Source organism: Bos mutus, chromosome 25 (assembly GCF_027580195.1).
Source record: "Bos mutus isolate GX-2022 chromosome 25, NWIPB_WYAK_1.1, whole genome shotgun sequence".
NCBI classification, from domain to species: Eukaryota; Metazoa; Chordata; class Mammalia; order Artiodactyla; family Bovidae; genus Bos; species Bos mutus.
Genome location: NC_091641.1, coordinates 40418626 through 40446408, shown reverse-complemented (window position 1 = coordinate 40446408; position 27783 = coordinate 40418626). Strand labels below are relative to the sequence as shown.

Below are 27783 nucleotides of genomic sequence, written 5' to 3'. Positions count from 1 at the left end.
CGCGGGGGCGGTGCCGCAGCCAGAGCCCGAGCCCGAACCGGAGGCGACGGGAGCCGAGCCGAGCTGGAGCCTCCGAGGCCGCCACCGGGTCCTCAGCGACGCCGCCGCCTCTGCGCCGCCCCCGCGCCCCTGCCCGCCCTGCGACGGGCGTGAGCGCCGTGGCCAGCCCTTGGCCGGCCGGTGGGCAGCGGGCGCCATGGCCGCACCGGAGCCGCTGCGGCCGCGCTTGTGCCGCCTGGTGCGCGGCGAGCACGGCTACGGCTTCCACCTGCACGGGGAGAAGGGCCGCCGCGGGCAGTTCATCCGGCGCGTGGAGCCCGGTTCCCCGGCCGAGGCGGCCGCGCTGCGCGCCGGAGACCGGCTGGTCGAGGTCAACGGCGTCAACGTGGAGGGCGAGACGCACCACCAGGTGGGTGTCTGCGCTCCGCCACCGGCCCGCCGGCCCGCAGACCCGCCGCGCGCCCCCAACCCCGCAGCCCCAGCGCGCGTCCCTGCCCCGCGCGCCGGTGACCACCCGGCTCGGCGCTGCCTGCGCCCAGGCCTCCGTCCCTTCTTCGAGGCAGGAGGGGATCACACAAGGGCCTCTGTGGGCTCCCGTGGAGACGTGGGGGACATGGCCCCCGAGGCCGCGGCAGCCGGCGTCCTTCCGCGCCTCCTCCACCCGGGTCGGTCCTGCACCGAGGGGTGTGGATCCTGGCAAGGGAGGGGCCCGCACTGCGGCTCCTCCGGGTCTCAGCCCTCGCTCTTAGCTCTTGGTCTTGTTCCGGCGCAGGGCAGTGTGTGGAGGAGCTGGCACCTCGGGGGTCTCCGTGAGCCTGGGGACCCCGGTGCTTTTCTACCAGCGTGTATATATGTGCGTGTGTGAATGTGCAGGGCCCTCGAGTGCACCTGCCGTGGATTTCACCTCGAGGGCACACCTGTGTGTGTGTGCATCAGTTGAGTGAGTGTGTGTGCTGGACTGTGTACATGTGAGTATATAGGTTTGCACCCCTAGATGTGTGTGTGTGTGTGTGTACAGGTCTGCCTACCTGGAGGTGTGTGAACTGGGTTGTGTGTGTGGCCGCGTGTATGTGTGTCCCGGCTGTGTGTCTGCTGGCCGGGTTGTGTGTATCCTTCTGTGCGTGTCTGCAGCCTGGTGTACTAGTGTGTGTCCTGGCCCAGGGTGTCTGGATCCTGGTGGGAGTTGCCGCTGTGGGAGCTGTGGTAACACATTCCTGTCCTCAGAGGCTGCTGGGCGGCCTGGCTGGGATCACAGGTCGCAGCCCCCTGCCTCTTGCAGCGGAAGATAAAGGCCAGAAGGAGGTTCTCTGTAGGTTCTAACCCCCAGGGGGTGTCCATCTCCCACTGACCAGGGACTCACATGGCTCGAGACCAGTCTTCTACTGCTTCTACTTAGGGTCTTCTGTGTCCCTCACCCCACCTTTTGCAGGACCAGCCCTGGGCCTTGAGAGTCATAAACTGGCTCTTGGTTGGGCTGGGGGCTGCCCTTTGCTTATATCCTTGGAGGTTTTGTGTTTCCCCCTGTCAGCTGTCCTTCTGTGGTTTACTCAGAGTGTCAGCTGGATGGACTGTTTGCTCAAGGAGGGTGAGGGTCAGAGCCGAGAGCTTAGACGGACAGGCCATGGGGAGGGCCTGGCCTCTGTTTAATCGTTGTCGCCACCTTTGCCCCAAGAGCGTGTCCCAGGCCTCCCGGGGTGCTCGTCTCTAGGAGCCTCACACACTGGACCCTGTGAGACCTTCCTACTGTCTTGGCAGGGGGAAGGTACAGTTCTGGTTCCCATTTTACAGATGAGAAAACTGATGCTTGGAGATACTGGGTGACTTGTCTGTGTCCCACAGTCAGGAAACATCAGGGTCCAGGGTTCCTGTGACTCGGGGTGATGGGGAGAGAGGTGTAAAGGAGGGCTGGGGCAAAGACAGGCCCTGTTCAGACCCTCCTCTTTTGAGAGCATCTACTGGGCCCCACCGGTCCTTCCCAAGGCCTTGGGGAGGGGTTGGGTGTTGCCCTCCCTACACCAATGCCCAGTGGGCACTGCCCTCCTGCAGGCACACACTGGCAGGTATGGCCTTGTACATGCTCTAGACACGTCACAGACACCGTGTAACCACACCTACCCCTGCTCACATCTGCCTACAGCCTCTGAATCCCGCTTTCTGGGTTGTGGGTGTGCACCTGAGTAGGCGCCTTGCCACAGGACCCCAGGTGGTCTCCCTGCAGGTCTAGCAGGAACAGGTTCAAGGTCGGGGTCTGGAAGAGAACAGAAGGCCTAGAGGCGGAAGTTTAGACCGTGTTCCACTCCTGGGAAGACAGAGATAGGCAGAGACCCCGAGCCTGGGACCCAGGGAGTCACGTCTCCCCTTCAAACCCAGACCTAGAGACACCTAGAAGGCTGCAGGCCGCAGGCCATACACATGCACACACCCGTAGACTGAAAACCTGAGGCCCAGCTGAACACGGTCGTTGTCACTTCCCGGGCCCTTGCAGCCTGGGCCCTGGTGCCTGCAGCCCTGGGAGAAGAGGGAGGCAACTGCTGGAGCTGGGGGTGGGGGGTGGGGCCGGCGGGTCTCTCGGTCCAGCCGCCCACCGCTGCCTGGGCTCGTGGCCTGCCTGCCGCCCTGGGCCAGCCCGGGGTGGGGCCGCTGCCCTTGTGCTGCCTGCAGTGCCGGCCGTGACCCGGTCCCACACCCGCCTACCCCAGGTGGTGCAGAGGATCAAGGCCGTGGAGGGGCAGACGCGCCTGCTGGTGGTGGACAAGGAGACGGACGAGGAGCTCCGCCGGCGGCAGCTGACCTGCACCGAGGAGATGGCCCGGCGAGGGCTGCCACCGGCCCACGACCCCTGGGAGCCGAAGCCAGACTGGGCGCGAGCGGGCAGCCTCAGCTCCGAGGCCGCCCAGGAGGTACGGCGGGCTCTGCTCACAGCGACCACCCTGGCTGCATCCACACCACGATCTCGTCCTCCGCTGCCCTCTGGGCCCCTTCTCCGCCCCTGCTCACGACCCACTTGGCTACTTGGAGCCACCCTTTCTGCCCTCAGCCCGTGCTCTCAGCCGTTGCGGTCCCCGCCCCCGTTCAGGCCCTCTCCCCTGGGCTGCTCATCAGAGCTGCTGTCCCAAGAAGGACAGGTCACTTTGACGAGCCTCCCCGTCCCTGGCCTGGGGGCTGAGGGACCTGGGGACGGGCTGCTAGGGTGTCCCAGGACTGACCATGCTCAGCTCTGTGCCTGTGTTAGGTGTCTGTCTCTCTGTCCGTCCATATGAGGAGTCTGCTTGTGCTATGACGGCTGTGGAGGGGGCTGGCCCTCCTCTGTAGGGCTGAGAAGACTCTCCAGGCGGGGTCCTCAGCTCAGTGGTGGTCTGTGGGGGCTGGGCCACCTGCCCCTGCTCGCTGCCCCCTTCGAATTGGAAAAGTCAGCTGGGAAGGAGCTGGGGGGGAGGTGTGGGGGCAGCCCAGTTCTGCCTCTCGCTGGGTAGCCAGGCCTGGCGGGGGTGGCCCTGTTGGGGCAGCACATAGAGCTCTCCTTCATGTCCTGCTACCTCCTTTTGTTTTTAAAAGAAAAAAAAAAAAACTCTTAAAGGAGGATTTAAGCCAAAGGGTTCCCCAGACCCCACTTTGAGAACCACTGGCCTAGGGCAGTTTCTGGGTGTCCAGGGGGCCCTGACACCTGCCGTTGCCTGGCTGTCTCCCTGGCAAGCTTCTGGGCCTGTGACCTGGGTGCTGGGGGGCTTCGGGCTTCCCCTGGGGGGAAGGGCATTCCCAGTGAGGGGAAGGGGGGAGCCTGGGCACAGTCGTGGGCATGAGCCCCTGCCACCCTTTTTGTTCTCTGTGGCTCGAGGGCAGGCTGGGGGTTGGTTAGGGCCACAGTGCCAAGTCCTGGAATCTGGACTTTGCCCCGGAGCCACTGAAGGCCGCAGTAGGGGTTTAAGGGTTAGGTTTGTGGTTTCAGGGGAGCCCTGGGACAGCGTGCTGGCTGAGCTCCCCACCACCGGAGAGCTGGAGCCTCCCTCCTTCCCAGGGCACCTCACCCCCAGGAGGAAGCGCCCTGGGCGTTTGTCCATTGACTTAGACACAAATGGCTGAGTTCACCTTCCTGTGGAAAAAGCTGCCCTCGGGCCTTATCTGGAGGATGGGGAGGCACCTTGTCCTTGGGTGGGACCTTCCCCCTCCACTATTTCAGGCTCTGGGGGCTGCAGGAAGCCCTAGGAGGGGTCTTCCGCTGGGTGTATTTTTAGAGGAACAAAGTGGGGCCCGTCTGGTAGGTCCCTCCGTGGTGGGGGCTGGCCTGGGGATGGGGCTCCAGATCACGGGAGTCCCTGAGGACAGGGTCTCTCGGTTTCCACCCCCGCAACCAGCAAGCGGTGATGTAATTGGCTGAGTTCAGAGCACGGGAAGGAGGGGCGGGGGCTCTTCCACCTCCACAAACCAGGCTTAGCTTCTGCCCCCGTGGGCCGTCAGGGGGCCTGCCTGGATGATGCTCGTATACAGGGCTGTCCTGGTGGGGCCCCAATGGCAGTGGGATCGGAGAACTGGGGAGAGATGGATGGCGCGGCTTGCAGGACCAAGATGGTGGTTTGCCCTGTGGGAGGGAGGGAGGGCCCCTCTGGCTCTCGCAGCCTCAGTTTCCTCCCGTTCTGGGCAGGGGTGCAGGAGGTTTGGGAGGGGGGCGCTGGTGTGGCGGGCCCTCCCTGCGAGGGGCTGTCGGGGCTGTCAGTGGTGACTCAGCCCTGCTTCGGGCTGTGCTGGGGTGGCTGCAGCTGCAGTGCAGCTGATCCTGATGGCGGTGATGGGGGCCCACCACCATCAGAGATGGGGCAGCGGGCGGTGCCAGCCGTGGGGGTGTGACAGGCCCCAGGCGCACCTCCCCTCACACCCAGTTCTGGAAGCCTTTGGGGGAGTGAAGGGACAGGGTCCTGCAGCGCATGCAGGGCTTACAGGCAGGCTTTGGGGGGCCTCTGATTCCTGTTCCCTGCCCCCCACCCCAAGCTGCAGCAGGACTGCCTCTTGTTTGGCGGCCAGGGTACCCTCCTTGGCCTCCTGGCCTCCCCAACCCTGGGTCCTGGGAGCAGGGCAGGGCCTCCCAGCAGTTTCCTTCCTTCCTTTCTTGGGACGGAAACCTGGCTGGTAGGGGGCGCCGGGCTGGAGCCTGAGCAAGGGAGGGGGAGTCAGTCACCACCCTGTTCCCCAAAGTGACTCAGCCCCGTGTCCCCACCCGTCCCTGGGGAGCCTGGGCCACAGTGGGAGGTGGATAAATGGGGTGGCAGGCTGCGCTGGCCCGAGAGCTCAGGCCACTCCAGCTGGACGCCCTGCCCGACGCTTCTGTCCCGACTCCCATGGCCCGCTCTGGGAATGCCGTGCCATCCGCCCCGGCCCCAGGAGCCCCTCCACAGAGCCCATCTCGGGGGCTTGTGCAGGTCAGGCGGCTTGGGGGTGGGGTGGGCAGTGAGGTCACCAGCACCCAGCTTAAGTCTCTGGCACCCAGGCTTGGCAGAGGGGACCCTGGGCACCCTGGTGTGAGCAGGCTGGACCCTGAGCAACAATGGGGGCCTTTCTCTGCCTGGGCTGGTGAGTCACCATATGGGGGGGTGTAGAGCCTGGCTCCAAGAGTTACCCCCATGCCAGTCCTTGGACTGGTCACAGGCAGGGCTGGGAGTCGAGCGCTTGTCCAGCTCAGGGGCAGTCTGTTTGGGACTGGGACTTGGAAGCCCCTGGAAGCCCAAGGGCCCAGCTGGGAGGCGGCAGGAAGAGCTCTGAGCCAGGCTGGAGCGAGGAATGCGAGCAATGCGCTGGGCCAGCCTGCACCCCCTCCCAGCCTGCTGCGCTGGGCCTCCCTCGGGGCCTCCCTCTGGGTCCCCAGGCCACCGGCCTCATTCTTCGGCCACTGCAGCCCCCAGCCTGAGGGTCCAGTGCCGAGTCCTGATCCTAATGCGAGGGATGTGGGCCAGATATTAGTGGTGGGAGATGGCTGCCCTGGGTCTAGGCAGGGAGATGGCCGGTGTGGTCTCAAACCGGAAGTGACTGCATTCAGTCTGGTCTCATGGCCCCGGATGCCCCCTAGTCCTGCTTCCTGTTTGGGGGCCTTGAGAGACCTCGGCCTGGAACCAGTGTGGAGGGCGTGGGAAGAGCCCCCGGGGAGGGCTGTCTCTCACACCACGGGTCACCACAGGGGTCTGTGGAGCCTGTTTGCGCGCCTGTGTTTGGATGTCTGGTCTCTGTGACCGTGTGAGGTGCCTCAGCCATTTGGGCCCACGTCCACCTACCAGGTGTGGTCATGTTACACGTCCAGGGTCCCCGACAGCCCTGGCCAGCCTCGGAACCTGTGGTCTGACAGCCCTAACCTGAGAGTCGCCTCAGAGCCACACACCTGTGCTTGCAGCTGTGTTTGGAGAGGGCCCAGTCTGTGGGGTCCTGGAGAACCCGGGTGTCTGCCCGGCCGATCCCCTGGAGGACAGAGGAGCAGCAGCCCCAGCCCCTGGAATTTCTGGGGCAGATGGTGGCCTGCAGCAGGGGTTCCCGGGGGGCTTTGGGGATCAGGGACGCTTTGGGGATCAGGGATGGGCTCCTGGAGAAGGGGCCCAGGCTGGACCAGAAGGTGTTCCCCACCGGTAGGAAGGCCCAGATGCTGGGGCAAGGTACCATCCTGTAAGGAAGGGCACTCTTGGTTCCACAGCAGGGTGGCCACAGTCAGATTTGGGGGGTTTGAGGTGAGCTTGGAGGCCTGGAGGCTAGCTCTCCCAGGTATGGCCCCCCACCTGGCCTAGTGTCCCTGGCCACACACAGGGAGGTGGAAGGCCAGGCCCCGGTGAGCACCCCCGCCCCGCAGAGTCTCACCTGCATGCACACTTGAGCCCCAAGTGCTGGGGAAACCTGAGCTGCTGGCCGCCCGCTCCCTCCGGCCACCGCCATGTTAGACTGAGCGTCGCGGCCGCTGGCCACTCAGTGCTGGTCACTGCCTCAGGCCCCGGCGGGGTGGGGGTCTTGGGGTCTGGCCCCTGCCTGCACGGCCCCCTGCACCCCCTGGCCCAGAGCCCTACTGCAGGATGCCAGAGGTAAATGGAGGCAGGGCCCTGGGGTGTGGGTGGGCACCCTCGGCACCAGGAGCCCCCGGGGCCGGAGGGGCAGGTGGGAGGCAGGCCCCTCTGCTCGCCCACTGGGCTCCAGCCTGTTGGGGTGGGGGGCTGCTCCAGCTGCTCTGGTATGTGAAGGCAAACACAGCTGCAGCCGCCACCAGCCCCAGGGAGACCTGTGGGAGTGTAAACAAAGCTGGAGCCCTACACCAGCAGACCCACACTTGGGGTGCGGGTGTAAACAACAGGCGGGGCTGCCCTCCTGGAACAGAGACGTGGGGCAGCTCACCTCGCCTGCTCCCTACTTGGCTCAGGTCTGCGCCCAGCCCTAGCCTCGACCCAGTGAATTCTCCTAACCCCGCCGTAAGGCCTTTGATCCCATCACAGGTCGACTGGGGGTTTGGAAACTAAGCCTTTGTTCAGGATCCCAAAGTTGGATCATCGTAGGTGGCCTAAGCCCCACTCACGCCCCAGAACGGGTCTCTGAGATGCGGGGCTGTGGTCAGGTGGGGGTATGAGGCCGAGTGCTGCCTTGGCACCCAGTGGGGCATGGTGTGGGTGTGGGCTGGAGGCCTCGGGGGTCAGCATCTCTCAGGTGGGAGGAGGTCAGAGCTGGAACCTCACCAGGTGTTCCTGACGCCTGCAGGATACCAACGGGCCCCTGAGGGAGCTGCGCCCAAGGCTCTGCCACCTACGGAAGGGCCCCCAGGGCTACGGGTTTAACCTGCACAGCGACAAGTCCCGGCCCGGACAGTACATCCGCTCGGTGGACCCCGGCTCCCCTGCCGCCCACTCAGGCCTCCGTGCCCAGGACCGACTCATAGAGGTACCCACCACTGGGGCTGCGGGGAGCCGGCTGCCCCGTGTGTACACATCTGCAGCTGTGTCCTGCTGTGCGTGCCTCTGTGTGTCTGTGCCTGTGTACTTCTGTGTGTGTGTGTGTGTACGCCTACGTGTCTGTGTATCCGTGTCCGTGTGGGTATGTGTCTGTGCCTGCGTGCTGTGTGTCCATGTGTATCTATCTCTGTGTGTGTCTGCGCCTGCATGCCTGTAGGTGTGTCCGTGTCTGTGCGTGTGCGCCTGTATGTGTCCCTGTGTATCTGTCTGCAACTGCGTGCCTGTATGTGTGTCCGTGTGTATCTGTGTCTGCACCTGTGTGCCTGTAGGTGTGTCCATGTGTGTGCACGCACGCCTGTGTCCATGTGTATCTCTGTGTCTGCACCTCTGTGCCTGTAGGTGTGTCCGTGTGTATCTGTGTCTGTACCTGTGTGCCTGTAGGCGTGTCTGTGTGTATCTGTGTGTCTGCACCTGCGTGCCTGTAGGTGTGTCCGTGTCTGTGTGTGTGTGTGTGCGCACGTCTGTGCACCTGTATGAGTCCGTGTGTATCTGTCTGCAACTGCGTGCCTCTGTGTCCGTGTGTATCTGTGTCTGCACCTGTGTGCCTGTAGGTGTGTCCGTGTGTGTGCACACACGTCTGTGTCCATGTGTATCTGTGTGTCTGCACCTGCGTGCCTGTAGGTGTGTCTGTGTGTATCTGTGTGTGTGTCTGCACCTGTGTGCCTGTAGGTGTGTCCTTGTGTATCTATTTGTGTGTGTGCGCCTGCAGGCCTGTGTGTCCATGTGAACGTATCTGTGTGTGTGTCTGCACCTGCATGCCTGTAGGTGTGTCTGTGTCTGTGCGTGTGCGCCTGTATGTGTCCCTGTGTATCTGTCTGCAACTGCATGCCTGTATGTGTGTCCGTGTGTATCTGTGTCTGCACCTGTGTGCCTGTAGGCGTGTCCGTGTGTGTGCACGCACGCCTGTGTCCATGTGTATCTGTGTGTCTGCACCTGCGTGCCTGTAGGTGTGTCTGTGTGTATCTGTGTCTGCACCTGTGTGCCTGTAGGCGTGTCCGTGTGTGCACACACGCCTGTGTCCACGTGTATCTGTGTGTCTGCACCTGCGTGCCTGTAGGCGTGTCTGTGTGTATCTGTGTGTGTGTCTGCACCTGTGTGCCTGTAGGTGTGTCCTTGTGTATCTATTTGTGTGTGTGCACCTGCAGGCCTGTGTGTCCATGTGAATGTATCTGTGTGTCTGCACCTGCATGCCTGTAGGTGTGTCTGTGTCTGTGCGTGTGCGCCTGTATGTGTCCCTGTGTATCTGTCTGCAACTGCGTGCCTGTATGTGTGTCCATGTGTATCTGTGTCTGCACCTGTGTGCCTGTAGGTGTGTCCGTGTGTGTGCACGCACGCCTGTGTCCATGTGTATCTGTGTGTCTGCACCTGTGTGCCTGTAGGTGTGTCCGTGTGTATCTGTGTCTGCACCTGTGTGCCTGTAGGCATGTCTGTGTGTGCACACACGCCTGTGTCCATGTGTATCTGTGTGTCTGCACCTGCATGCCTGTAGGCGTGTCTGTGTGTATCTGTGTGTGTGTCTGCACCTGCGTGCCTTTAGGTGTGTCTGTGTGTATCTGTGTCTGCACCTGCGTGCCTGTAGGTGTGTCCGTGTCTGTGTGTGTGTGTGCACGTCTGTGCACCTGTATGTGTCCCTGTGTATCTGTCTGCAACTGTGTGCCTGTGTGTCCGTGTGTATCTGTGTCTGCACCTGTGTGCCTGTAGGCGTGTCTGTGTGTGCACACACGCCTGTGTCCATGTGTATCTGTGTGTCTGCACCTGTGTGCCTGTAGGCGTGTCTGTATCTGTGTGTGTGTCTGCACCTGCGTGCCTGTAGGTGTGTCCGTGTGTATCTGTGTCTGCACCTGCGTGCCTGTAGGTGTGTCCGTGTGTATCTGTGTGTGCGCGCCTGCAGGCCTGTGTGTCCATGTGTACGTATCTGTGTGTCTGCACCTGCATGCCTGTAGGTGTGTCCGTGTCTGTGCGTGTGCGCCTGTATGTGTCCACGTGTATCTGTGTCTGCACCTGCGTGCCTGTAGGTGTCTGTCTTCTCTGTGTGCATGCTCCTGTGTGCCTGTATGTGTCCATGTGTATCTGTGTGTGTCTGCACTTGCATGCCTGTAGGTGTGTCTGTATGTGTGTGCACGCGCCTGTGCGCCTGTATGTGTCCGCGTGTATCTATCTGTGTGTCTGCACCTGTGTGCCTGTAGGTGTGTCCATGTGTATCTATCCACGTCTGTGTGTCTGGGCACCAGGTCCTCTGCAGGAGGGAGATTCCGGGAACCTGAGCTGGTGCTCCTCTTGCTGCTGCGGCTGGTGATGACACTGATGAATATTTGATGCCACACCTGGCTGGGTGGCTTGGGGGGCTGGTGGGGACCTTCCCCCAGGCAGCACTGACTCTGTGCTGGCGGCAGGTGAACGGGCAGAATGTGGAGGGGTTGCGCCATGCGGAGGTGGTTGCCAGCATCAAGGCGCGGGAAGATGAGGCCCAGCTGCTGGTGGTGGACCCCGAGACGGATGAACACTTCAAGCGACTGCGGGTCACACCCACCGAGGAGCATGTGGAAGGTGGGCGGCTGCCCTGGGGCCCAGGGCTGGGGTGAAGCATCGGGGCTTGAGTGGTCAGTTACACACTGTCCCCACAGGTCCACTGCCATCGCCGGTCACCAACGGGACCAGCTCGGCCCAGGTGAGAGGGTGGGAGCAGACAGGGTGGGCTCGGGGACCACAGGGGCACCTCTGGGAGCCCCTCCTGAGACCTCGGTCCTGGTGTCACGTAGTTGTGACACTGAGCCCGGCCCTGTCACTCCCAGCTTTAAGGCCCCTTGGGTCCGGTCCGAGCCCAGCCGCACCCCACCCCACAGGGCACTTGGGCACTTCCAGGTTGCAGTAGAGGCTCAGTGCCATTGCCAGATGCAGGAGTAAATGCAGCTCTGGTGTGTGCACGTATGTGCGCACACGTGTGTGTCCATGTGTGCACGTATGTGTGCACAGAGTCTCCTGGGCGGGCCCCTGAAGCCACACCTTACCCTTGGTTTCCCAGCTCAATGGTGGCTCCGTGTGCTCATCCCGAAGTGACCTGCCCGGCTTAGACAAGGACACTGAGGTAGTGGGTGCCCCTCCACCTCCAGTACTGCTGCTCACATGCTGGGGGGCTTGAGGCCTTGGGGGCGGGCATCTGTGGAGCTGTCAGCCTGAGCCGTGAGGCCGCCACCTCTAGGAAGCCCTCCTGGACCTGCTGCCAGGTGGCCTCTGGCGCGAGCTCCCTGGGAAGGGCCACCTGCCTGGGGGCTGGGGTCCAGGGCTCACTGGCCACCCGCCCACCATGTCCACCCCTAGGATGGCAGCACGTGGAAGCGAGATCCTTTTCAGGAGAGCGGCCTTCACCTGAGCCCCACGGCAGCTGAGGCCAAGGAGAAGGCGAGAGCCACCAGGGTCAACAAGCGGGCACCACAGATGGACTGGAACCGGAAGCGCGAGATCTTCAGCAACTTCTGAGCCCCCTGCCTGCTCCCCGCTGGCTCCTCCCCACGGGCCTGGGCCTTGCCCTTCGGACTGCCCAGAGCTCCCCATGCCCCGGTGGACTGGAGGGGGCATCCTTCCCCCCTAAGCTGGGGTGGTCCCACCACCACCCATGGGGTGTTAGGGGAGTGTGGCCACAAGATGGGCAGAGGGAGCCCCTGAGATGTGAGAGACCCAGAGAGACAGTGAGGGGCAGGGGGAGAAAGAGGGGGAGGGCGAGGGCCAGGGGGGAGGGGCGGTGGTGACCCGCGGGCTGGCCGCCGTGCTGACTGCCTGGGCCTGCTGACTTACAGGAATTTGTTTTTGCTTTTTTCCAGAAAGATCTCTAGCTCCACATATGTTTCCACTTAATAGCAGAGCCCCGCCCCCACCCCCTCAGGACGTGCTCTCTAAATACTTGCAATAAAACAAACCTTTCTCTGCACACCATTTCCCCCCACCCCCTCAGCAGCAGCCATCCCAAGTGGGAGTCCCAGGGACAAGGCTGGGGGCTCGCAGGCTTCAGGGCAGGGGCCGTGGGAGCTGCCCTCTGCCCTTTCCTGGGGTGGGCGGTCTGAGGATGGAGGCCCCGTGCACCTGAGGAGGGCACCTCTGGACAGGCCCCTAGTGCCTGCAGGGCAGCCCCCAGGAAGGATCTCAGGCTCCGGGCTCGGCCCCTGCCAGGAGCCTCCCTGGAGGAAGCCCATTCTGCCTTCCCTCTGCCCAGATCCCGACCCACCGACTGACATCGCTGTCTGCCCTTCAAGCCATAGCGCATGCGCGCCCTCAGAATAAACAGGCCTTTCTTGGACTCTGTCTGTCTGTCCTTCCTGAGCCTGCGTGTCAGAGGCTGGGGGGGCCATGTTCCAGGTAGGGAGGCGGCAGCCCACAGTGTCCCAAGACCCAGCTGAGGCACACAGCCCCCTCCCTAAGCCTCCGCTCCCCAGATCCATCTGCCTGGCCCCTCCCAGCGCACTGGGGACCCTCGGAGCCCTACCCTCCTGTCCCCAGACTGGGCCCCGGCCCCCTGCAGGAGCATGCAGGTCAGGCCTCTGCCCTGTGTTGGCCTGCCTGGACCTGCTGGCATCCCAGGATGAGGCCAGGTGGCTGTGTAAATACTGGGGGCAGGGCCTTGAGGCGGGGGCCAGGCTCTTGGGGGGCACAAGTTCAGGAGGGGGCGTGTTCCCAGGTCCCCAGCCAGCTGCTGAGGGAGGCAGCCGGCGTCCCCTGCGGGCTTCCAGACAGCTGGCTGCAGCTGGCTCCCACGACCCTGGCCCCCGCCCCCGCCCCCGCACGCAGCCCAGATTGTCACGTCCCCATCCCAGCCTCCCAGGCCGCCCTGTTCCAGACACATGTAAGCATGGGTGTGCACACAGCTCACGCGTGTGCTTTCCAGCCTGCCCCTTGCCCCCGCCCCAGTACAACTCAGCCAGACCCTAACTACAAACAACCCCCAAGCTTTATTATAAACAGGCTACGGCTCCCCAGCAAAGGCACAGACAGACAGTGGCCAGAGTGGCGCCGGGCAGAGGGCCCCAGGCCCTCAGAGTCCCCGTGCAGCTGGGCACAGGGCCCGGTTGAGGCAGGCCTGGCAGCGTGGGCGGATGGGCAGGCAAGTCTGCTGGCCGAAGCCCACCAGCAGGCCGTTGATTTCGCTCCACAGTTCCCTGTGGGGGTGGGAGTCATCAGTGTGGAGGGAGGGAGGGAGCCCACCTGAGGGAGCCCACCCCAGCCCACCATGGGGGTGGGCACACCTGGGCAGCCACTCCTCCAGAGCCCTTCGGGTTTCCTCTGGGGACTTAGTTGCCTTCTTGGTCCACCTGAGTCGGTTGGCGATTCTGTGCACATGTGTGTCCACTGCTGCTTGGAAACGGGGCAGGGTGAGCACTCGGCAGGCTTACTGGGCCAGACTGCCTATCCCTGCCCCTGGCTCCCAATGTGGGTGGGTGGGGGGTCCCCGTGGCCCTTCCCCTGACCCCCCCAGCTTCTGAGGAGAGCCCAGAACTGCACAGGCCTGACAGAGGGTTGCCTGGGCCTGTGGCTGGGCAGGGGCTGGAGCCAGACCCAGAGGTCTTGGCCTTCTACACAGGGTGCAGGCAGCAGTGCCTCCTGGCACTGGCCGTGGGTGCCAGGCTGGATGGCAGCAACTCAGCCCGCAGAGACATCACCTGCCACTGCACCGTCAGGGATGGAGCGGCAAGCGCGGCCAGGACAGCTGCAGCTGTCGTCCACCTGGCCGCAGCCCCTGCTCCCCTGATCGGCCACCGGGGGCTGGGCCGGAACACCTGCTCGGTGAGGCCTCCTCCCCGTGTCGTGTCTGCCCAAGAGAAAGCAAGAAAGTGTGTTCCTGCAACAGCTCACATTTCTGCTGCTGCTGCTGCTAAGTCGCTTCAGTCGTGTCCAACTCTGTGTGACCCCAGAGACGGCAGCCCCCCAGGCTCCCCCGTCCCTGGGATTCTCCAGGCAAGAACACTGGAGTGGGTTGCCATTTCCTTCTCCAATGCATGAAAGTGAAAAGTGAAAGTGAAGTCGCTCAGTTGTGTCCGACTCCTAGGGACCCCATGGACTGCAGTCTACCAGGCTCCTCCATCCATGGGATTTGCCAGGCAAGAGTACTCTCTGCTGATAGCTGCCTGGAAAAAGGCTCAGCCCTCCCCCAACAGCTGTGACAGGCATCCCGGGGACTCAGGGAGAGCAGGTAAATGGAGAAGTTACACCCTGGGGTCACCAAGGCTCAGCTTCTTTCTCTGTAACATGGAGGTAACCACTCCCTTAAGTTACCCAGGGCTGCACCACACTGTGAGCCCCTGGGGGGGCTGGTCTGCACCTTTGGGCCGCTAACGGGAGCAAATGATTCCCCCGCTTTGTGGCCCAGTTCAGAGAGGCCAAGTGCCTCGCCCAGGGTCACCTGGCTAGGAGGGTGCACTGCCCCCGCCAGGGTCACCCTGCAGCTGGCCGGGTCCACAGACAACCGCGAAGCACACAGTTCTCACACTCTGCCGGTCCAGCTGAGGGCGGGCCCTCCCCCACAGACCCGCCCGCCCGCTCCTGGACACGGGCAGCCGAGGACAGCCGCCAGGAGAAGCTCGAGTGTCTGCTGAGTGGCTGCCAGCCGCGGGAGCCCAGTGGGGGTGGGGGGCTCTGCCCTGGCTGGGCTCCTGTACTCAGGGCTTCTGAGCTCCTGCCTGGGGCGGGGGTGGGGGGGTGGGGGTGGGCGTAGCCCTCTTCCTCCCATGGGCAGTGCAAGGAAGGGGTCCCCAGCCCAGGGGTGGGCTGCACCAGCCACAGGAGCCCTGGGGCATTCCTGATCACCTCCCTTGGCTCCTCTGCACAAGCCCGAGAAGCGCCAGGGTGGAGGCACACAACGGGTCATGGGTCAAGGCCTGGTTCCCAGGCTGACTAGGCCTGTGCCGTGAGGCCTCGGAAGCCCCAACCCACTGGGCAAAGATCTGAAGCGGCCAGCCCACCCCAACGCCGGGGTCTGTCTCCACTTGGAGCTCCTCCAGGGCCAGGATGCACCACAAGGACCCAGGAGAGGATTCCAGGAAGGGCCACCCCCACCCGCTGGGGTCCCATCTCCTGTCTGTCCATGTGCATCCCAGAGCCTCATGCTCTGGCCTCTCCCTGCCCCATGGCTCTGCAGACGCTGTTCCTTCTGCCCGGAGCGCACTTCCTCGTCTTGGCCTGGCCAGCCCACCTCACCACTCAGCTCTTGGGTGATTTATCACCTCCTTAGGAAGTCCTCCAGACGCCCCAGACCAGGCTGGCTCCAGAGGTGCCCTGCATGCCCCGTCAGCATTTCTACCCTCGAGTGAGGAGCTGTCTGATGTTTCTCTCACTCACACGGCACAGTCCCGAGTCGGCCACGGGCCTCTCCCGGGGCTCAGCCCACCACACGTGCTGGGCAAACAGGAGCTCCTCCAGTCAGTACCCGTCTCTGGGTGGGGCTGCCTCGCTCCTGACCCTTTGGGCTGAGTTGTGAACGAGGAGACCTGAGCTGGGGACTTGGGGAACCTCGACAGCAGCCAGCAAGCCTGGAACCGGCCACTCCCGCCTTGCGTGCGCTCCACTCACCAATGCCTGACACGGTGCCCCAAGCTACCGCCATGGCCAAGTGCGCCATCTTGGGCCCGACACCGGGCAGCGCCACCAGCTCTGCCACGGAGGCTGGGATGTCCCCATCGTAACGCTGCTGCAGGATTGCACTGGTCTGCTTGATGTACTTTACCTTGCTCTGAAAGATTGCAGGGGGTGAGCCCTGGAGATCAGGGGTATCTCCTGACTGGGGAGGACGAAGCACAGAGAAGACCCCCAGGTGCCCAGAGCTACCCATCACCGGTCCTGGACACACTCAGAGGCACTTGCTTGTCAAGGGCAGCAGGAAGGCCAAGGGAGGCCCAGTGCAGGCCTACCTCCCACCTGCCTGGGCCCCAGGACAAGTGTGTGGGGTCTGGTTTGAGTCCCCCTGCCCCATTACTCTCCACGGGAGACCAAGCAGGCTAAGAAAGGCCGGCCATGTCAGCAGCTGGGCTCCACAGCACCTGGGCCTTCAGGAAGGAAGGCTGGAGACTGGGACTCCCTCGCCTGCCTCCAGGCCAGCAGGGCAGTTCCCATCCTGGGTCTGAGTGGACAGGGCTATTTAAAACCCATCTGACAAACTGCAGCCCAAGCCAGTGCCAAGGGGAAACAGCCCCGCCCACCCGCCACCCTGCACTCCCTGCCACTGCTCCCGAGGGGAGGGGCCGTGCACTCCAGGGAGGCTCCAAGTCAACAAAGGGCTAAGTGGGTGGGCAGCCTTAGCGAGGAAGGGAAGGGCCAGGAGGCTGGGCAGGGAGGGGGAGGAAGGAAGGGGTGGGCTGCAAACAGGAAAGGCCAAGGAGCTCTGGGGTCTGGACTGAGGCCCGACTGCCCAGCCCCCTGTGGGCTGGTCAGAGAGGCAAGGGCAGGATGGGGCTCCAGGGGAAACTCACAGCCAGGGATGCCCGCCCCCCGCAGCTGCTCAGCCTCCTTGACATCTTTGCAAGCCAGTGGCGCCCCCAGGCCTGCTGGCCACGGGCTGGCTCACCCTCCAGAAGCCCACGGGATAGATGAGCGCGCCCAGCGTGCTGTCGTCCGTCTGCAGGATGCTGTCCACCGTCAGGCCCCGGGCCCGTAGGCGCTGCATGGCACCCGCTGTCACCTGGTCCTTGGTCTGGCTGGAGAGCATCAGGGACAGCAGCACCTGGTACCTCCGCACCTGCTTGCACAGGGACAGGCACCAGGGTGGTGGCGGGTCCTGGGTGCTCACCGTGGGCCAGGCCCCAGGGAAGCCCTTTACTCATCTCCACATGTCACCCCGGGCCTGGCCAAGGGGGCGTGTGTGGTGTCTGGCTTAGGTCTGTTTTTCCACTTAGAAAGAAACTAGCTGCACATGCTTTGTAAGATCACTGTGAGGCTTACAGAACTGCACCTGGCGCGACGCCAGTGCTCAACACTGCTCGGTTACGCTTGTTATTGTGATCGCTTCGCAAAGGATGCTGCGGTTCACTCCACAGACAAGCAAACTGAGGCCCTAGTCACCAGGCAGCAGACTTGGGACTGGAATCAGGTTGGTCTTAGGACCAGGCTCTGGGCCAGTGAAGTATAAGGAACTCCCTCTCTGAGCCAATGTTACCCAACACCCCTGCTGTGCCAGCTGTCCCTGCTAGAAGCCTGAGAGGAAGCGAGTGTCTTGTTCAGAAGAGGTCACCGGCAGATGGGTCCCTGCCTACCTTAGGGGATGCGCTGGGGTCAAAGCAGTGCTCAGCCCCCAGCTGGTCCACGGGTGCGTCCTTCCCACTCCTCATGGTCCGGATGTTGTCCAGCTGCTGCCGCCAGTCCTGAGGCTGCCAGGATGGTGCCTGGAGATGCTCGGCCCCCTCGCCTCCCTCACCTTCTGAGGCCTCGTAGGCCACGCTCAGCCTTTGTGCCTTCCGCCGACGCTTCACGGGGCTGTAGCTTTTCCTCTCTTCTGCAAAAAGTGCCACTAGGTGCCACTACCTGCCATCTCATCCCATGTCGTTTGTTCAACAATCACCCAACAAACACCTGTTATAGCTGGGGGTGCACTGGCCTCTATGGCACATGTTCCGGGCCAGGTCAGCCTTCCTTATGGCGCTGGCCCTCTGGCTACGCCCACTGCCGCACACGAGGACGCTAGTGACAGCCTCCACCATGGCAGCCCCCGCTCTACTCTCAACGCTGTCAGAGAGAGCTTTCTAAAAATCTGGATTAAGTCGTGTGACTTCCTGTTGGAAATCTTTCATTGGTTTTTCTCTTTGCTCGTGAAGAACTCCAAACTGCCCTGGCATCAAAGCTCCTGCCCACTGTGCCTGTGCCCCCGCCATGCTTCTTGCCCAGTGTCATCCTGTCCGTCTGGGCTTACCCCTGGGGGCTTTGGGTGTCTGTGAGAATCCTCCTCTGGCCAATCCTGCAGACATCCAGGCAGGACAAGGGGCAGGGGCCCTGCCATCCTCACTTACCACTGAGTCCCAAAGTAAGCCCTCAATTAGAAAACATGTAGGTCTCTAATACACATGTAAATGATAAGGAAAGTCAAACCGTTTCCCATTTTCTCTCAGAGGAACCCTCTAGCAGGGGCAGAAAACATCAGGCTGGGACCTCTGAGCTGGAAGCAGTTCTCAGGACAGGGCCAGTGCGCCTCGCAGTCAGCCTGGCACAAGTGGCGTACCCTAGGGCATGCTAGTGGGGCTGGGAGGACTTTCTTGAACAGGATGTAGGCGGAGGAGGTGGGAATGTACGAACTCAGCCCCTGTCTGCTGGGAACCGAGCTCAAGGCGGGAACTCACGGCCCGCCCCGCTGTCCCCCGACGTGCAGCCCAGGAGCTTGCTCGAGGCTGCTGGGTACCAGCCCTCGCGGCGCGGAGCCCTCACGTGCGACCGGGACCCCAGCCTCCAGTCCCTTGCAGGTTCCCTTCCCCGCCTCTCCTCCTGTGCCCCACCTCGGGCGCGGCGCTACCTGCAGCCGCCTCTCCGCTCCGGAGCGGCGCGGCCTTCTCCCCACGCCGCCTCAGGCTGGCCCCAGTCCCCCGGCTCCGGGCGCGGGTCACCACCATCCTCACTCCCGCCGCGTTCATGGCGGATTCCTGCGGACTACACCTCCCGGCTGCCTCTGTGCCCTTCCCACGTGACCAGACCCTCCCCCGGCCTTCCGGCCAGAGAGCGACCCAGGACTACGTCTCCCAGCAAGCGCTGCGGCGGCCCTCGGCGCCCTCCCACGGCCGGAAGTTCGGGTCGCGCTTCCGGCGGTGGCCTGGGGCCGGGGGTGTGCTGGGTTTTCCGCCCCGGGACAGCCCTACGCGCGGCGGGCGGGGCGAGTGGTGAGTGGCTCGCGGCGTCCGGGCCGCTGGCGCCGGCTCGGCCCGCAGGGTGGCCAGCCCCGACTGGGCTGCGGGGGACGCTTGCCCCTCCTGGCCTGCTCCGCGCTGAGGCGGCGGGGGCGGACCCCGCGGTGTCGCGCCCGGCCGTCGGGCGCGCCCACCTCAGGCTGACCCTGGAGCCCCAAGCATTCCTTGGCTTTAAGTCCAAGGCGGGTGCGGGGGGGTGGTTCCTGCTCCTGGCGTCCCCCCGACAGTCCTCCCCGACACGGGGCGAAGAGAGACGGCAGACGTCGGGGCTCCCTGGACCGCGCGGCGGCCGCCCCCGGGGCCCCTCCCTCACCGCACGCACTGAGTCAGGAGGCGCGGGTGGACGGCCGGGCCCTTCACGGGTTTATTTCTGGCCGGGACCGCCTGGCTGTGGTTGAGGTCTCCCCGGGGCTGTGGGAGGAAGAAAGGTCGTGCCCACCGGGAACCTAGGGTTCGCGGGCGGGCAGAGCCGTCCCTGAGGTCTCTGCCTGATTCTCGGCACAGAGGAGTCCTCTGGTGCGTCCTTGCCCAGCATGGCTAAGCCAGCAAGCAAAGATTCAGGCTTGAAGGAGAAGTTCAAGATTCTTTTGGGACTGGGGACTCCACGGCCAAATCCCAGGTCTGCAGAGGGCAAACAGACTGAGTTTATCATCACCGCGGAAATCCTGAGAGTGAGTGAGCTGCCTGGGTCTTCTCTACTGAATGGGAGGTGCAGGGAAGGCTGAGTTTGACCTGTCACCCCGTTCTGTGGGGCTGCTGTCCCCAGCACCATGGTGGTGATGGTTTTCCTCAGGAGATTCAGGAAGTCAGGATCTTGGGGACTTGGTCCAGCACACTGGAGTTAGTATTCAGATGTTGATGTTAAGAAAATCTATTTCACTAGATGTGACCAGAACACCACGGTCTCCTCAGGTGGTTAGGATTATGCCCAGGTGTAACTGATAATTTGAGAGTTCTTGGGAGAAGTAAGTCTTCACCCTTTTGCGTGTGTTGGAATCTCCCAGCACATGCCTACTCAGTGCTTTGCCCATAAATAATGTTGAATTTTTGTGCTTTTAAAGTTTCCTGTCCAGAAACATGGAGAAGGCAATGAATGGCACCCCCACCCGACTCCAGTACTCTTGCCTAGAAAATCCCATGGACGGAGGAGCCTGGTGGGCTGCGGTCCATGGGGTCGCTAAGAGTCAGACATGACTGAGCGACTTCACTTTCACTTTTCACTTTCATGCATTGCAGAAGGAAATGGCAACCCACTCCAGTGTTCTTGCCTGGAGAATCCCAGGGACGGGGGAGCTTGGTGGGCTGCCATCTATGGGGTCGCACAGAGTCGGACACGACTGAAGCAACTTAGCAGCAGTCCAGAAACAACCACATGCTTATCAGTTGGTGAAGGTGTCAGCAAAATATGATGGATACATCCATAAGATGGAGAGACTGTTATTTGCCAAAAAAAAAAAAAAAGGAATGAAGCACTGATAACATGCAAAAGCATGGATGAACTTTGAAAACATTCTAAGCGAAAGAAGCCAATCACAAAGGCTCACATTAATATATGATTCCGTATATATGAAGTGTCTAGAATAAGCAAACCCATAGAGACAGAGTAGATTAGCCTTTGCCAGGGCTTGGGGTGGGTGAGGAGGGGTTGGGGAGTGAAGCTTCCTTTTGAAGTAATGAAAATGTTCTGGAATTAGTGGACCTGATTGCACGTTCTGAATATACTAAAAGCTGAATTATACACTTTAAAGTCATTACAATGGTGAGTCTCATATGTGAGTTTTTTTAAGTGAAAAAAAGTGTAGCTATGAAAAAAAAAGTTTTCGCTCCCTTAAGGTAGGAGTGGTCAACTGGTGATTCCTGGTTTCAAGAGGTCTGCTGTAGGTTTCCAGTGTTGGTAAGACAGGGCAGTTCTTAGAGTGCCCTGTGATTCACAGGTAAGGAGACCTGGTGCCTGAGCCAGGACCCCCTTTCCTTCATTCTCTTTCCAGGAGCTGAGTGTTGAATGTGGCCTCAATAATCGCATCCGGGTGATAGGGCAGATCTGTGAGGTTGCCAGAACGAAGAAATTCGAAGAGGTAGGTGTGTCTCGGGTGGGTGACTGGACAGATTCATGTGAGCTGTTCTAGAGCCTGATTTGGCTTTTTCTAGGAGCAGGGCTGACAGCTGACGTCGCTAAGGAACTGTCGCACACCGTTTGAGAAATTTAGTCTTGTCTTAGTGATGGGGAGAGCTTCCCTGGTGGCTCAGCTGGTAAAAAATCCTCCTGCCATGCAGGACACCTGGGTTCAATCTCTGGGTTGGGAAGATCTGCTGGAGAAGGGAAAGGCTACCCACTCCAGTATTCTGGCCTGGAGAATTCCATGGACTGTATAGTCCATGGGGTCGCAAAGAGTTGGACACGACTGAGAGACTTCTTTCACTTAGTGATAGGGAAGCTTCTGGAAGTGTCCTGAGCACAACGTTGAGAGGCCAGTTACGTGTGGAGATGCGGAGCAAGAGGTGAGGCTCTTTTAGCAGATCCAGGAGAGGTTTTGAGGTGGCTTACAGAAATGCACACTCACTGTCCTCTCAAATTACAAACTTGCAGGAAAGGACAATAGAGGAATGTCTGTTTTGTTCAGTAGAGAGTATACCTTGATGTAGAACAAGTCCAGGCATGCCAGTCTCTGTCTTTTGGAGAGAGACGTTTGGGTGGTATTAGGCAGCCTCGCAGATGTAGGCATGTTTATTTCTGATAGACACTTCCAGGCTCTTTCCCGCGTCCTGTGGACAGAGGGGGGTGCTGCCGTTAGAGTTCCTCAAGGGCTGTGCCCTCACCTTGCCACCCCGCTTTTGCGCAAATGACATAGGACTAGATGTGGGTCTCATACCTGATGGGTTCAGATCTGCCTGGGGGAGAGTGACCCCTTTGTCCTCTGCAGATCATCTGAAACGTGCAGGCTGCACTTCACCAGGGATAAATGTGAGGACAGGCATCAGGGTTCTCAGAGCTGTTGGTGTGAGTGCAGAAAGGGGAGCCATGGCCAGGGTGCCATCTAGTGAATGCGCGGCTTGGCCTCAGAGGCCTGGGTAGTCTGGGGGCTCAGGTTGCATCGGGAGGAGTACAGGGAATGGGAGAGAGGAGGGGAGGTTCTGGGGTGTCTGGAGTCGGTTAGAGTGTTGGTCAGACTGCATCTAAAAGACATTTTAGCCCCCCACTTAAGACGAGTGAGCGCAGGAAAGGGTGAGTGGTCTGGGAACCTTGGCTGAAGTGGGGAAAGGAAAGTGATGTGAGAGGCTGATTCGAAGAGCTCTGGGGAAAGGGCTCAGTTCCCTCGTGGGCTGGGTGGACTTAGAAGGCAGATTCCAGAACCTGCACAGAGCACTTGGCAGAAGCAGAGTTGGGGTAGGGTGCTAAGTAGCCCGAAGCTGGCTTGTTCACACAAGGGGGAGCCAGAGCGCAGGGCTCCTGGGTCAGTCCACAGGCCTGGGGATCGCTCTGCCACTGCTGGTTCTGAGCATCTTCTGGTGACTGCCCAGAGACGCTGAGCAAGCTCTGGGAACTCCCTGCTGATCTCCGGGGGCCGCCAGGACAGCCCCCCTGGCCCACCTGCCCTCCTCCCTGACCTCAGCCTATGGCCTGGTGAGGGTTAAAGGACCAGCTAGGGTTTGAAGGAGCTTGGGAGCCGTTCCCCTGGTCAGGCTCATGCTCGCTGTGGGCTGTGACGTATAGATGAGGGCTTTAGAGAAGCGAATTTAAGTCAGAAGAGCACGTTGTTCTGCTCTGTCTTTTGCCCATGAGACTGTCCCCTGAGACTGACCCCTGAGCTGAGGGGCCAGCACGCCGATCGCCATCCCCTCTCTGCTGGGCAGCATGCGGTGGAAGCACTCTGGAAGGCCGTCTCGGACCTGCTGCAGCCAGAGCGGCCACCCGAGGCCCGGCATGCGGTGCTGGCTCTGCTGAAGGCCATCGTGCAGGGGCAGGTAAGGGTGGCCCGGTGGCACCCCGCACAGGTTGGCCGGTGCCCAGGGCCCTGGAGCTGCACCGCTCGTGTGGACACATGGTGTCACCCTCTCCTATCTCTGTGACCCGCACACGCCACCGCCACCTCTCCTGTCCGTTGAGGGTGCTTGTCCCTCCTTTTTCTGGGGTGTAGTGCCATGAGTGCGCCGTTGCTGTCTTGGTCCCACTGACCTCCCCACCCTTCTTACCCGGGTCCAGCCCTGCTGGAACACCCAGGCCATTCCTGCCTGGGAGGTTCCCTCTCCTCGTGGCTGGTTTCCTCCACACCTTCACAGCCCCCTGCTCTGAGAAGCCCCCACCTCAGCTTGGCTAGGCCGTTGCTGTCATTCCGTGAGCACCTCTTGAGGGTGGGGCTGAATCGACCCCTGCTGAGAGCCCGCCCCTGTGTCCAGACCTGGGTGCCTAGTAGGTGCTCCACACACAGGTCAGCTGATGGCCAGTGCGCCTGATCGCCTCCCCAGCTGGTCCCTCACAGCCGCTTCCTAGGGGAGGGAGACAGAGCCCCAGGGCTGGGAGTCTTGGGGCTGCAGCACTTCTAGGACTTATCACAGCTGCCCGGGAAAGCCAGGGGATCCTGACTGTTGACCCCATGGTTTTATCTTCAGGGGGACCGCCTGGGCGTTCTCAGGGCCCTCTTCTTCAAGGTCATCAAGGATTACCCCTCTAATGAAGACCTCCACGAGAGACTGGAAGTTTTCAAGGCCCTCACAGACAATGGGAGACACATCACCTACTTGGAAGAAGAGCTGGGTGGGTGCCAGGTTGGGTGTGAGGTTTCTCTGGCCTTGGTGATCAGATTTAATCTGGGATACCCAAGGCCTCGGGGTCCAGAGGGAGAGCTGCAGTTCACGAGGGTGGCCTGAAGAGGGCGCTGAAGCACCCAGTTCTGCTTACCTGTGTGCAGCCTTCTTCAGCTTCCCAGAGCTCCTGGGGAGCTTGTTAAAAATGCAGAGTTCTGGGCTTCGCTCCAGACCTGCTGGCTCTGAACCCCTGGGGACTAGGGCCTGGACATGTCTTTTGGGCGGGCAGGAGGTGGTCTGAGTTTTGTTGTTGGAGAGCATGCTGTCAACCCAGGCTTCAGGCTGGGTCTTGCCAAGAGTGGCTAGAAACTGAGTATTGCTTGTGTCTCTTGTGGGGGGAGGCCTTCCTAGACTCTTACCCCCCGTTTGCACCCCAAGCATCAGGGGTCAGGGCTGTGAGCATCAGATGCACAAAGGCTGTCCCTTCCCCAGCCCAGACCCTGCATGCACCTGGGTGCTGGTGAGCTCCTGTGACTTGCTGGCCTGCCGGGGCTCCAGCTCAGCCTCCATCAGCACCCTGGTGGCCTGCCTGTCATTCCATGGGGACCATTGATGTGGTTTCCAGCAGTGAATGGGAGGGGGACACAATTTCCCGGGAAGGGAGTGAGTTGTATGGACGTTGCTCTCTTCTCCGCAGCGGACTTTGTCCTGCAGTGGATGGACGTTGGCCTGTCCTCCGAATTCCTCCTGGTGCTCGTGAACTTAGTCAAATTCAACAGCTGTTACCTTGATGAGTACATCGCATCCATGGTCCAGTAAGAAAGCCTTTCAGTCACATTGGCCTGATCGCAGTCTCACTGTCTCATGTCCGCAGTTCAGCTCTGCAGGGTGAATAAAGCTGTTGAAACCATTAAATGAGATATTGGGAATGGCCAGAGCCATTTTCCGCATGCTGTTTGTGACGTGTGTGATGTCTGGTGACTGGTTCACCGTTACTTGCTGTGTTGAGAACACTGCAGCCTGCAGGCGGAGGCATGGTGCTGCACACCTGCTCCCGAGCAGTGGTTGGGTGGTGGGAGCCCTGAGGGAGGGCAAGCACCTTTTTAACTGACTTTGTTGAGGAAGTAGTGGAGCCACCCAGCTTCAGGGCAGTGTCCTTTCAGCTGTCTTGTGCTTCTTCCCCAGCATGGTCTGCCTGCTGTGTGTCCAGACCGTGTCCTCCGTGGACATAGAGGTCAGTAACCCCCCTAAGGCCCCCTCCCCCCAGGGACAGTCCCTTCCACCCTCCTGGGCAGGCCAGGTGGTGTTGCAACTGAGACCCTGGGCCCTGGGGTCAAGCCCTGTGCCGCCGCTCACCAGCTGGGTGGCCTCAGGCATGCTGCTTGGCCTCTATGAGCCTCAGGATTCTCCTCTAAGGAAGGGCGGTTGGGTGATATCTGTTCTGGGGTCATGATTTATGACGGAATGACCCGCTGTGACCAGGATGGAGCAGGGCCTCCCAGACGCACACTGACTCTGAGGGTCCCAGGAGGGCCACTATGGCAGAGGGAGGGCAATCATCACTGATCAAAGCGGCATCAGTGGGAACCGGTGGAGGTGTCCCATTCCTGCAGGCAGGAGGCAGGCCGGCCTGACCCTCTCTCCGCCCCCCAGGTGTCTCTGCAGGTGCTGGATGCTGTGGTCTGCTACAACTGTCTGCCAGCCGAGAGCCTCCCCCTATTCATCGTCACTCTCTGCCGCACCATCAACGTCAAGGAGCTCTGTGAACCTTGCTGGAAGGTAGGGTCTCCCCTGCCGTCCCACAGGGGCTTCCCAGGGGAGGTGATGAGTCAGCCTGAGGACAGGACAAGGACCCTCTGGTGTGCAGTGAATGGCCTCTGACTCCTGGAGCGCCCAGACAGTGGTGTGCTGAGGGAAGGCAGTGCACTTTCCCAGTGGCTGAGTGGAGGCCAGGGTTTGGTGGCATTTTGAGGGCAAACTTGGGTACCCATGTCTGGGAGGAGATGGTGGAGAGCAGCTGGGCGTGGAGGGCTGCAGGGCGTGGCCGTGTGAGGCCTGGGGCTCGTGTCTGCCTGTCCGACGGCAGCGTGTTCCTTCCCAGCTGATGCGCAACCTCCTGGGCACCCACCTGGGCCACAGCGCCATCTACCACATGTGCCGCATCATGGAAGACAGGCGAGTGCGGGCCGCCCGGGCCCTGTGGGCGAGGGTGCGGGCAGCTCGGCGGCCATGGGGCCCCAGGGGAGGCTCCCCGTGTGGGCTCTGGCCCAGCACAGGCTGACGGGAGCCTCCTGGGCTGGTGGGAGGGCTGCTCCATAAGGGGGCCCTGAGCAGGGGCACACATCTTCTGCTCCTGTCTTCCTCCTGCTGGTGAAGTCAGGACATTCAGCCTGAGCTTCCGACCTCCCTCCACATGCGGACCTCCTCCAGCGGGGCCGCGTCCCCAGGCCTTCCTCACCTCCCGCAGCTGGACCATTGCAGGGCCCGTCACTTCTGCCCCAAGCTGGCTCATCGGTCCACTCCCTGGCCCCCACCCCCCCCTACCCGCCCAGCTCTCACCCGCTCACTGCTTTCCTGCATCCACTCTTGGCCTCCCAAGTCCAGTCCTCCACACGCAGCCACACAGATCTGACAGTGTCCTTCTCTGCCCGAAGCCACAGTGGCTCCTAGTGCGCTCAGCCTGTGAGCCTCTCGTTCCTCCACCTTGCCTTTCTGCTCCCACCCTGGGCCTTGCGCTGCTGTTCGCCTTGCTGGAATGTCCTTCTGCCTGGGTTGAGTTTCTCTGAGTGTCCTCGACATCTCAGTGTTGTGCCTGGTTTCCCTGATGGCCCGAGCAGTCTGCTCTCCTGTCCCGCGGCTTCTCTTCAGCTGTAACCTGAGGGGGTCCCCAGCGTTAGTTTACGCGATGATTTGGTTCACACCTGTGTCTCCGAGGCTGTCAGCACCACGAGGGCCTTTGTGTCCTGGCAGCTCGCGTGGCTCCTCAGCCAGTCAGCGTGATGACTGTTGAGCACACGTGAGAACAGACCACGTGGTTGTGCTGCCCCGGGCCCCTTCACAGCCCCTTGCCGTGCTCGGCTGCCACCTCAGAAGCGTAGGGACCTCTGGAGAAGCTGCTGGAGCCTGGCAGACGCCGGGCTGCCCTCTGTTCACATCCTGTTTTCCCGGGATGCTTTCAGAGCCTACATGGAGGACGCACCACTGCTGAGAGGAGCCGTGTTCTTTGTTGGCATGGCTCTCTGGGGTGCCCACCGGCTCTATTCTCTCAAGAACTCCCCAACATCTGTGTTGCCATCGTTTTATGAGGTAACTTAGTTTCTGCACCATGGTAAGCTGGCGAGCGTGGCGGGGCTCCCCTTAGCTGGGCTGGGCCCATCAGACTGGAGTCTGCTGCAGGGACGGGGCTTTGCATGTAGGGATGAGATGTGGGACCTTTGAAGGGTTCATTCGCAAGCAGATGTTACAATTTATGAATTTCATCTTCTGCCAATTAGCATCAGGACTGCTCAAGATTCCCTTGGGGATAGCTGCATGCTTGCTTTTGACAGTTCCCTCGGTCCAGTGGCAGCTTCTCTCTCGTTCTAGAATGAGGCCAGAGATGGTAGCTCGTGTCTCCACAGTGCCTGGTGGAACCTGCAGCACTTCGTGTTTTCACATAGTTGTCACAGCATCCTGGTGGGCTGGGGTGATCGCACTCTTCTCAGCTTACCAGACGAATGGAGGCACTGGGTCTTGTCCAGGCTTGCACCGTGTCCTGATCAGGGTCGTCCTGGGTGGGGAGGGCATGCTCTCTGTGCAGGGTTTGCGTTTCATGAGGCCAGTGAGTTGGGGCCCAGAATTTGAAGTGAACGGCCTGGCTCCATCAGGCCCTTTGGAGCCAGCGTAGAACACATACTTCCGGGCTCCTGAGATGCTGTTTCTGTGGCCCGTGATACGTGTGGAAGCAAGGGTCTCAGGCTAGGTTCCGAGGGAGGGCTGCGTGCCCGGGCTTCCTTTGCGAGAGCTAGCAGGAGCTGACTGCCACGTGCCCTGTATTCCAGGCCATGACCTGTCCGAATGAGGTGGTGTCCTACGAGATTGTCCTCTCCATAACCAGACTCATCAAGAAGTACAGGAGGGAGCTCCAGGCCGTGACCTGGGACATCCTGCTGAACATCATCGAGCGCCTGCTCCAGCAGCTCCAGGTGAGGTGGGCAGGAAGGCTGGCACGGAGA

General features: G+C 61.5%; 3 protein-coding genes across 15 annotated transcripts in view; 2 read left to right on the top strand and 1 right to left on the bottom strand.

The window, feature by feature from the left end:
- The first annotated feature begins 36 nt into the window (after positions 1–36).
- On the top strand, positions 37–12252 carry NHERF2 (NHERF family PDZ scaffold protein 2). 3 transcript variants are annotated; one of them, XM_070362616.1, is made up of 7 exons: positions 40–409; positions 2700–2900; positions 7711–7890; positions 10355–10508; positions 10586–10629; positions 10984–11046; positions 11280–12252. In XM_070362616.1, the coding sequence occupies exons 1-7, from the start codon at positions 197–199 to the stop codon at positions 11436–11438; spliced, it is 1014 nt and encodes a 337-aa protein (XP_070218717.1). In that variant the 5' UTR covers positions 40–196; the 3' UTR covers positions 11439–12252. The 3 variants fall into 3 exon arrangements, with proteins under 3 accessions (XP_070218718.1, XP_070218717.1, XP_005886846.2); XM_070362617.1 differs by lacking the exon at positions 10984–11046 and having other exon boundaries at positions 37–409; XM_005886784.3 differs by lacking the exons at positions 40–409; positions 2700–2900 and adding an exon at positions 5209–5411.
- Positions 12253–12866: 614 nt separating this feature from the next.
- Positions 12867–18597, bottom strand: NTHL1 (nth like DNA glycosylase 1). Of its 2 annotated transcripts, XM_070362614.1 has the most exons (7): positions 18439–18597; positions 17192–17430; positions 16507–16677; positions 15516–15675; positions 13610–13758; positions 13196–13301; positions 12867–13108 (listed from the first exon to the last, which is right to left on the bottom strand). In XM_070362614.1, exons 1-7 carry the CDS (start codon positions 18554–18556, stop codon positions 12882–12884), a joined length of 1170 nt encoding a protein of 389 aa, XP_070218715.1. In that variant the 5' UTR covers positions 18557–18597; the 3' UTR covers positions 12867–12881. The 2 variants fall into 2 exon arrangements, with proteins under 2 accessions (XP_070218715.1, XP_070218716.1); XM_070362615.1 differs by lacking the exon at positions 13610–13758 and having other exon boundaries at positions 12883–13108.
- Positions 18598–18662: 65 nt separating this feature from the next.
- The window catches only part of TSC2 (TSC complex subunit 2), a 31840-nt gene continuing 22719 nt past the window's right edge, over positions 18663–27783 (top strand). For 7 of the 10 annotated variants that reach the window (XM_070362609.1, XM_070362610.1, XM_070362608.1 and 4 more), the window contains exons 1-11: positions 18687–18799; positions 19331–19497; positions 20815–20901; positions 22679–22789; positions 23435–23579; positions 24267–24384; positions 24755–24803; positions 25223–25348; positions 25671–25744; positions 26749–26875; positions 27610–27753. In XM_070362609.1, the coding sequence (XP_070218710.1) occupies positions 19360–19497; positions 20815–20901; positions 22679–22789; positions 23435–23579; positions 24267–24384; positions 24755–24803; positions 25223–25348; positions 25671–25744; positions 26749–26875; positions 27610–27753 (1119 nt within the window). In that variant the 5' untranslated portion in view covers positions 18687–18799; positions 19331–19359. Of the gene's footprint in view, positions 18800–19330; positions 19498–20814; positions 20902–22678; positions 22790–23434; positions 23580–24266; positions 24385–24754; positions 24804–25222; positions 25349–25670; positions 25745–26748; positions 26876–27609; positions 27754–27783 lie in introns of all 10 variants that reach the window. The other 3 variants (XM_070362612.1, XM_070362611.1, XM_070362613.1) reach the window with 2 other exon arrangements.

Coding starts and splice junctions, on each gene's coding strand:
- NHERF2 (XM_070362616.1), top strand. CDS start 197: ATGGCCGCACCGGAGCCGCTGCGGCCGCGCTTGTGCCGCCTGGTGCGC. Junction 7,891..10,354: donor CCCAGGACCGACTCATAGAG/GTACCCACCACT, acceptor TGCTGGCGGCAG/GTGAACGGGCAGAATGTGGA. Junction 11,047..11,279: donor GCTTAGACAAGGACACTGAG/GTAGTGGGTGCC, acceptor GTCCACCCCTAG/GATGGCAGCACGTGGAAGCG.
- NTHL1 (XM_070362614.1), bottom strand. CDS start 18,556: ATGAACGCGGCGGGAGTGAGGATGGTGGTGACCCGCGCCCGGAGCCGG. Junction 15,676..16,506: donor ATCCCGTGGGCTTCTGGAGG/GTGAGCCAGCCC, acceptor GCAATCTTTCAG/AGCAAGGTAAAGTACATCAA. Junction 13,302..13,609: donor CCCTGACGGTGCAGTGGCAG/GTGATGTCTCTG, acceptor GTTTCCAAGCAG/CAGTGGACACACATGTGCAC.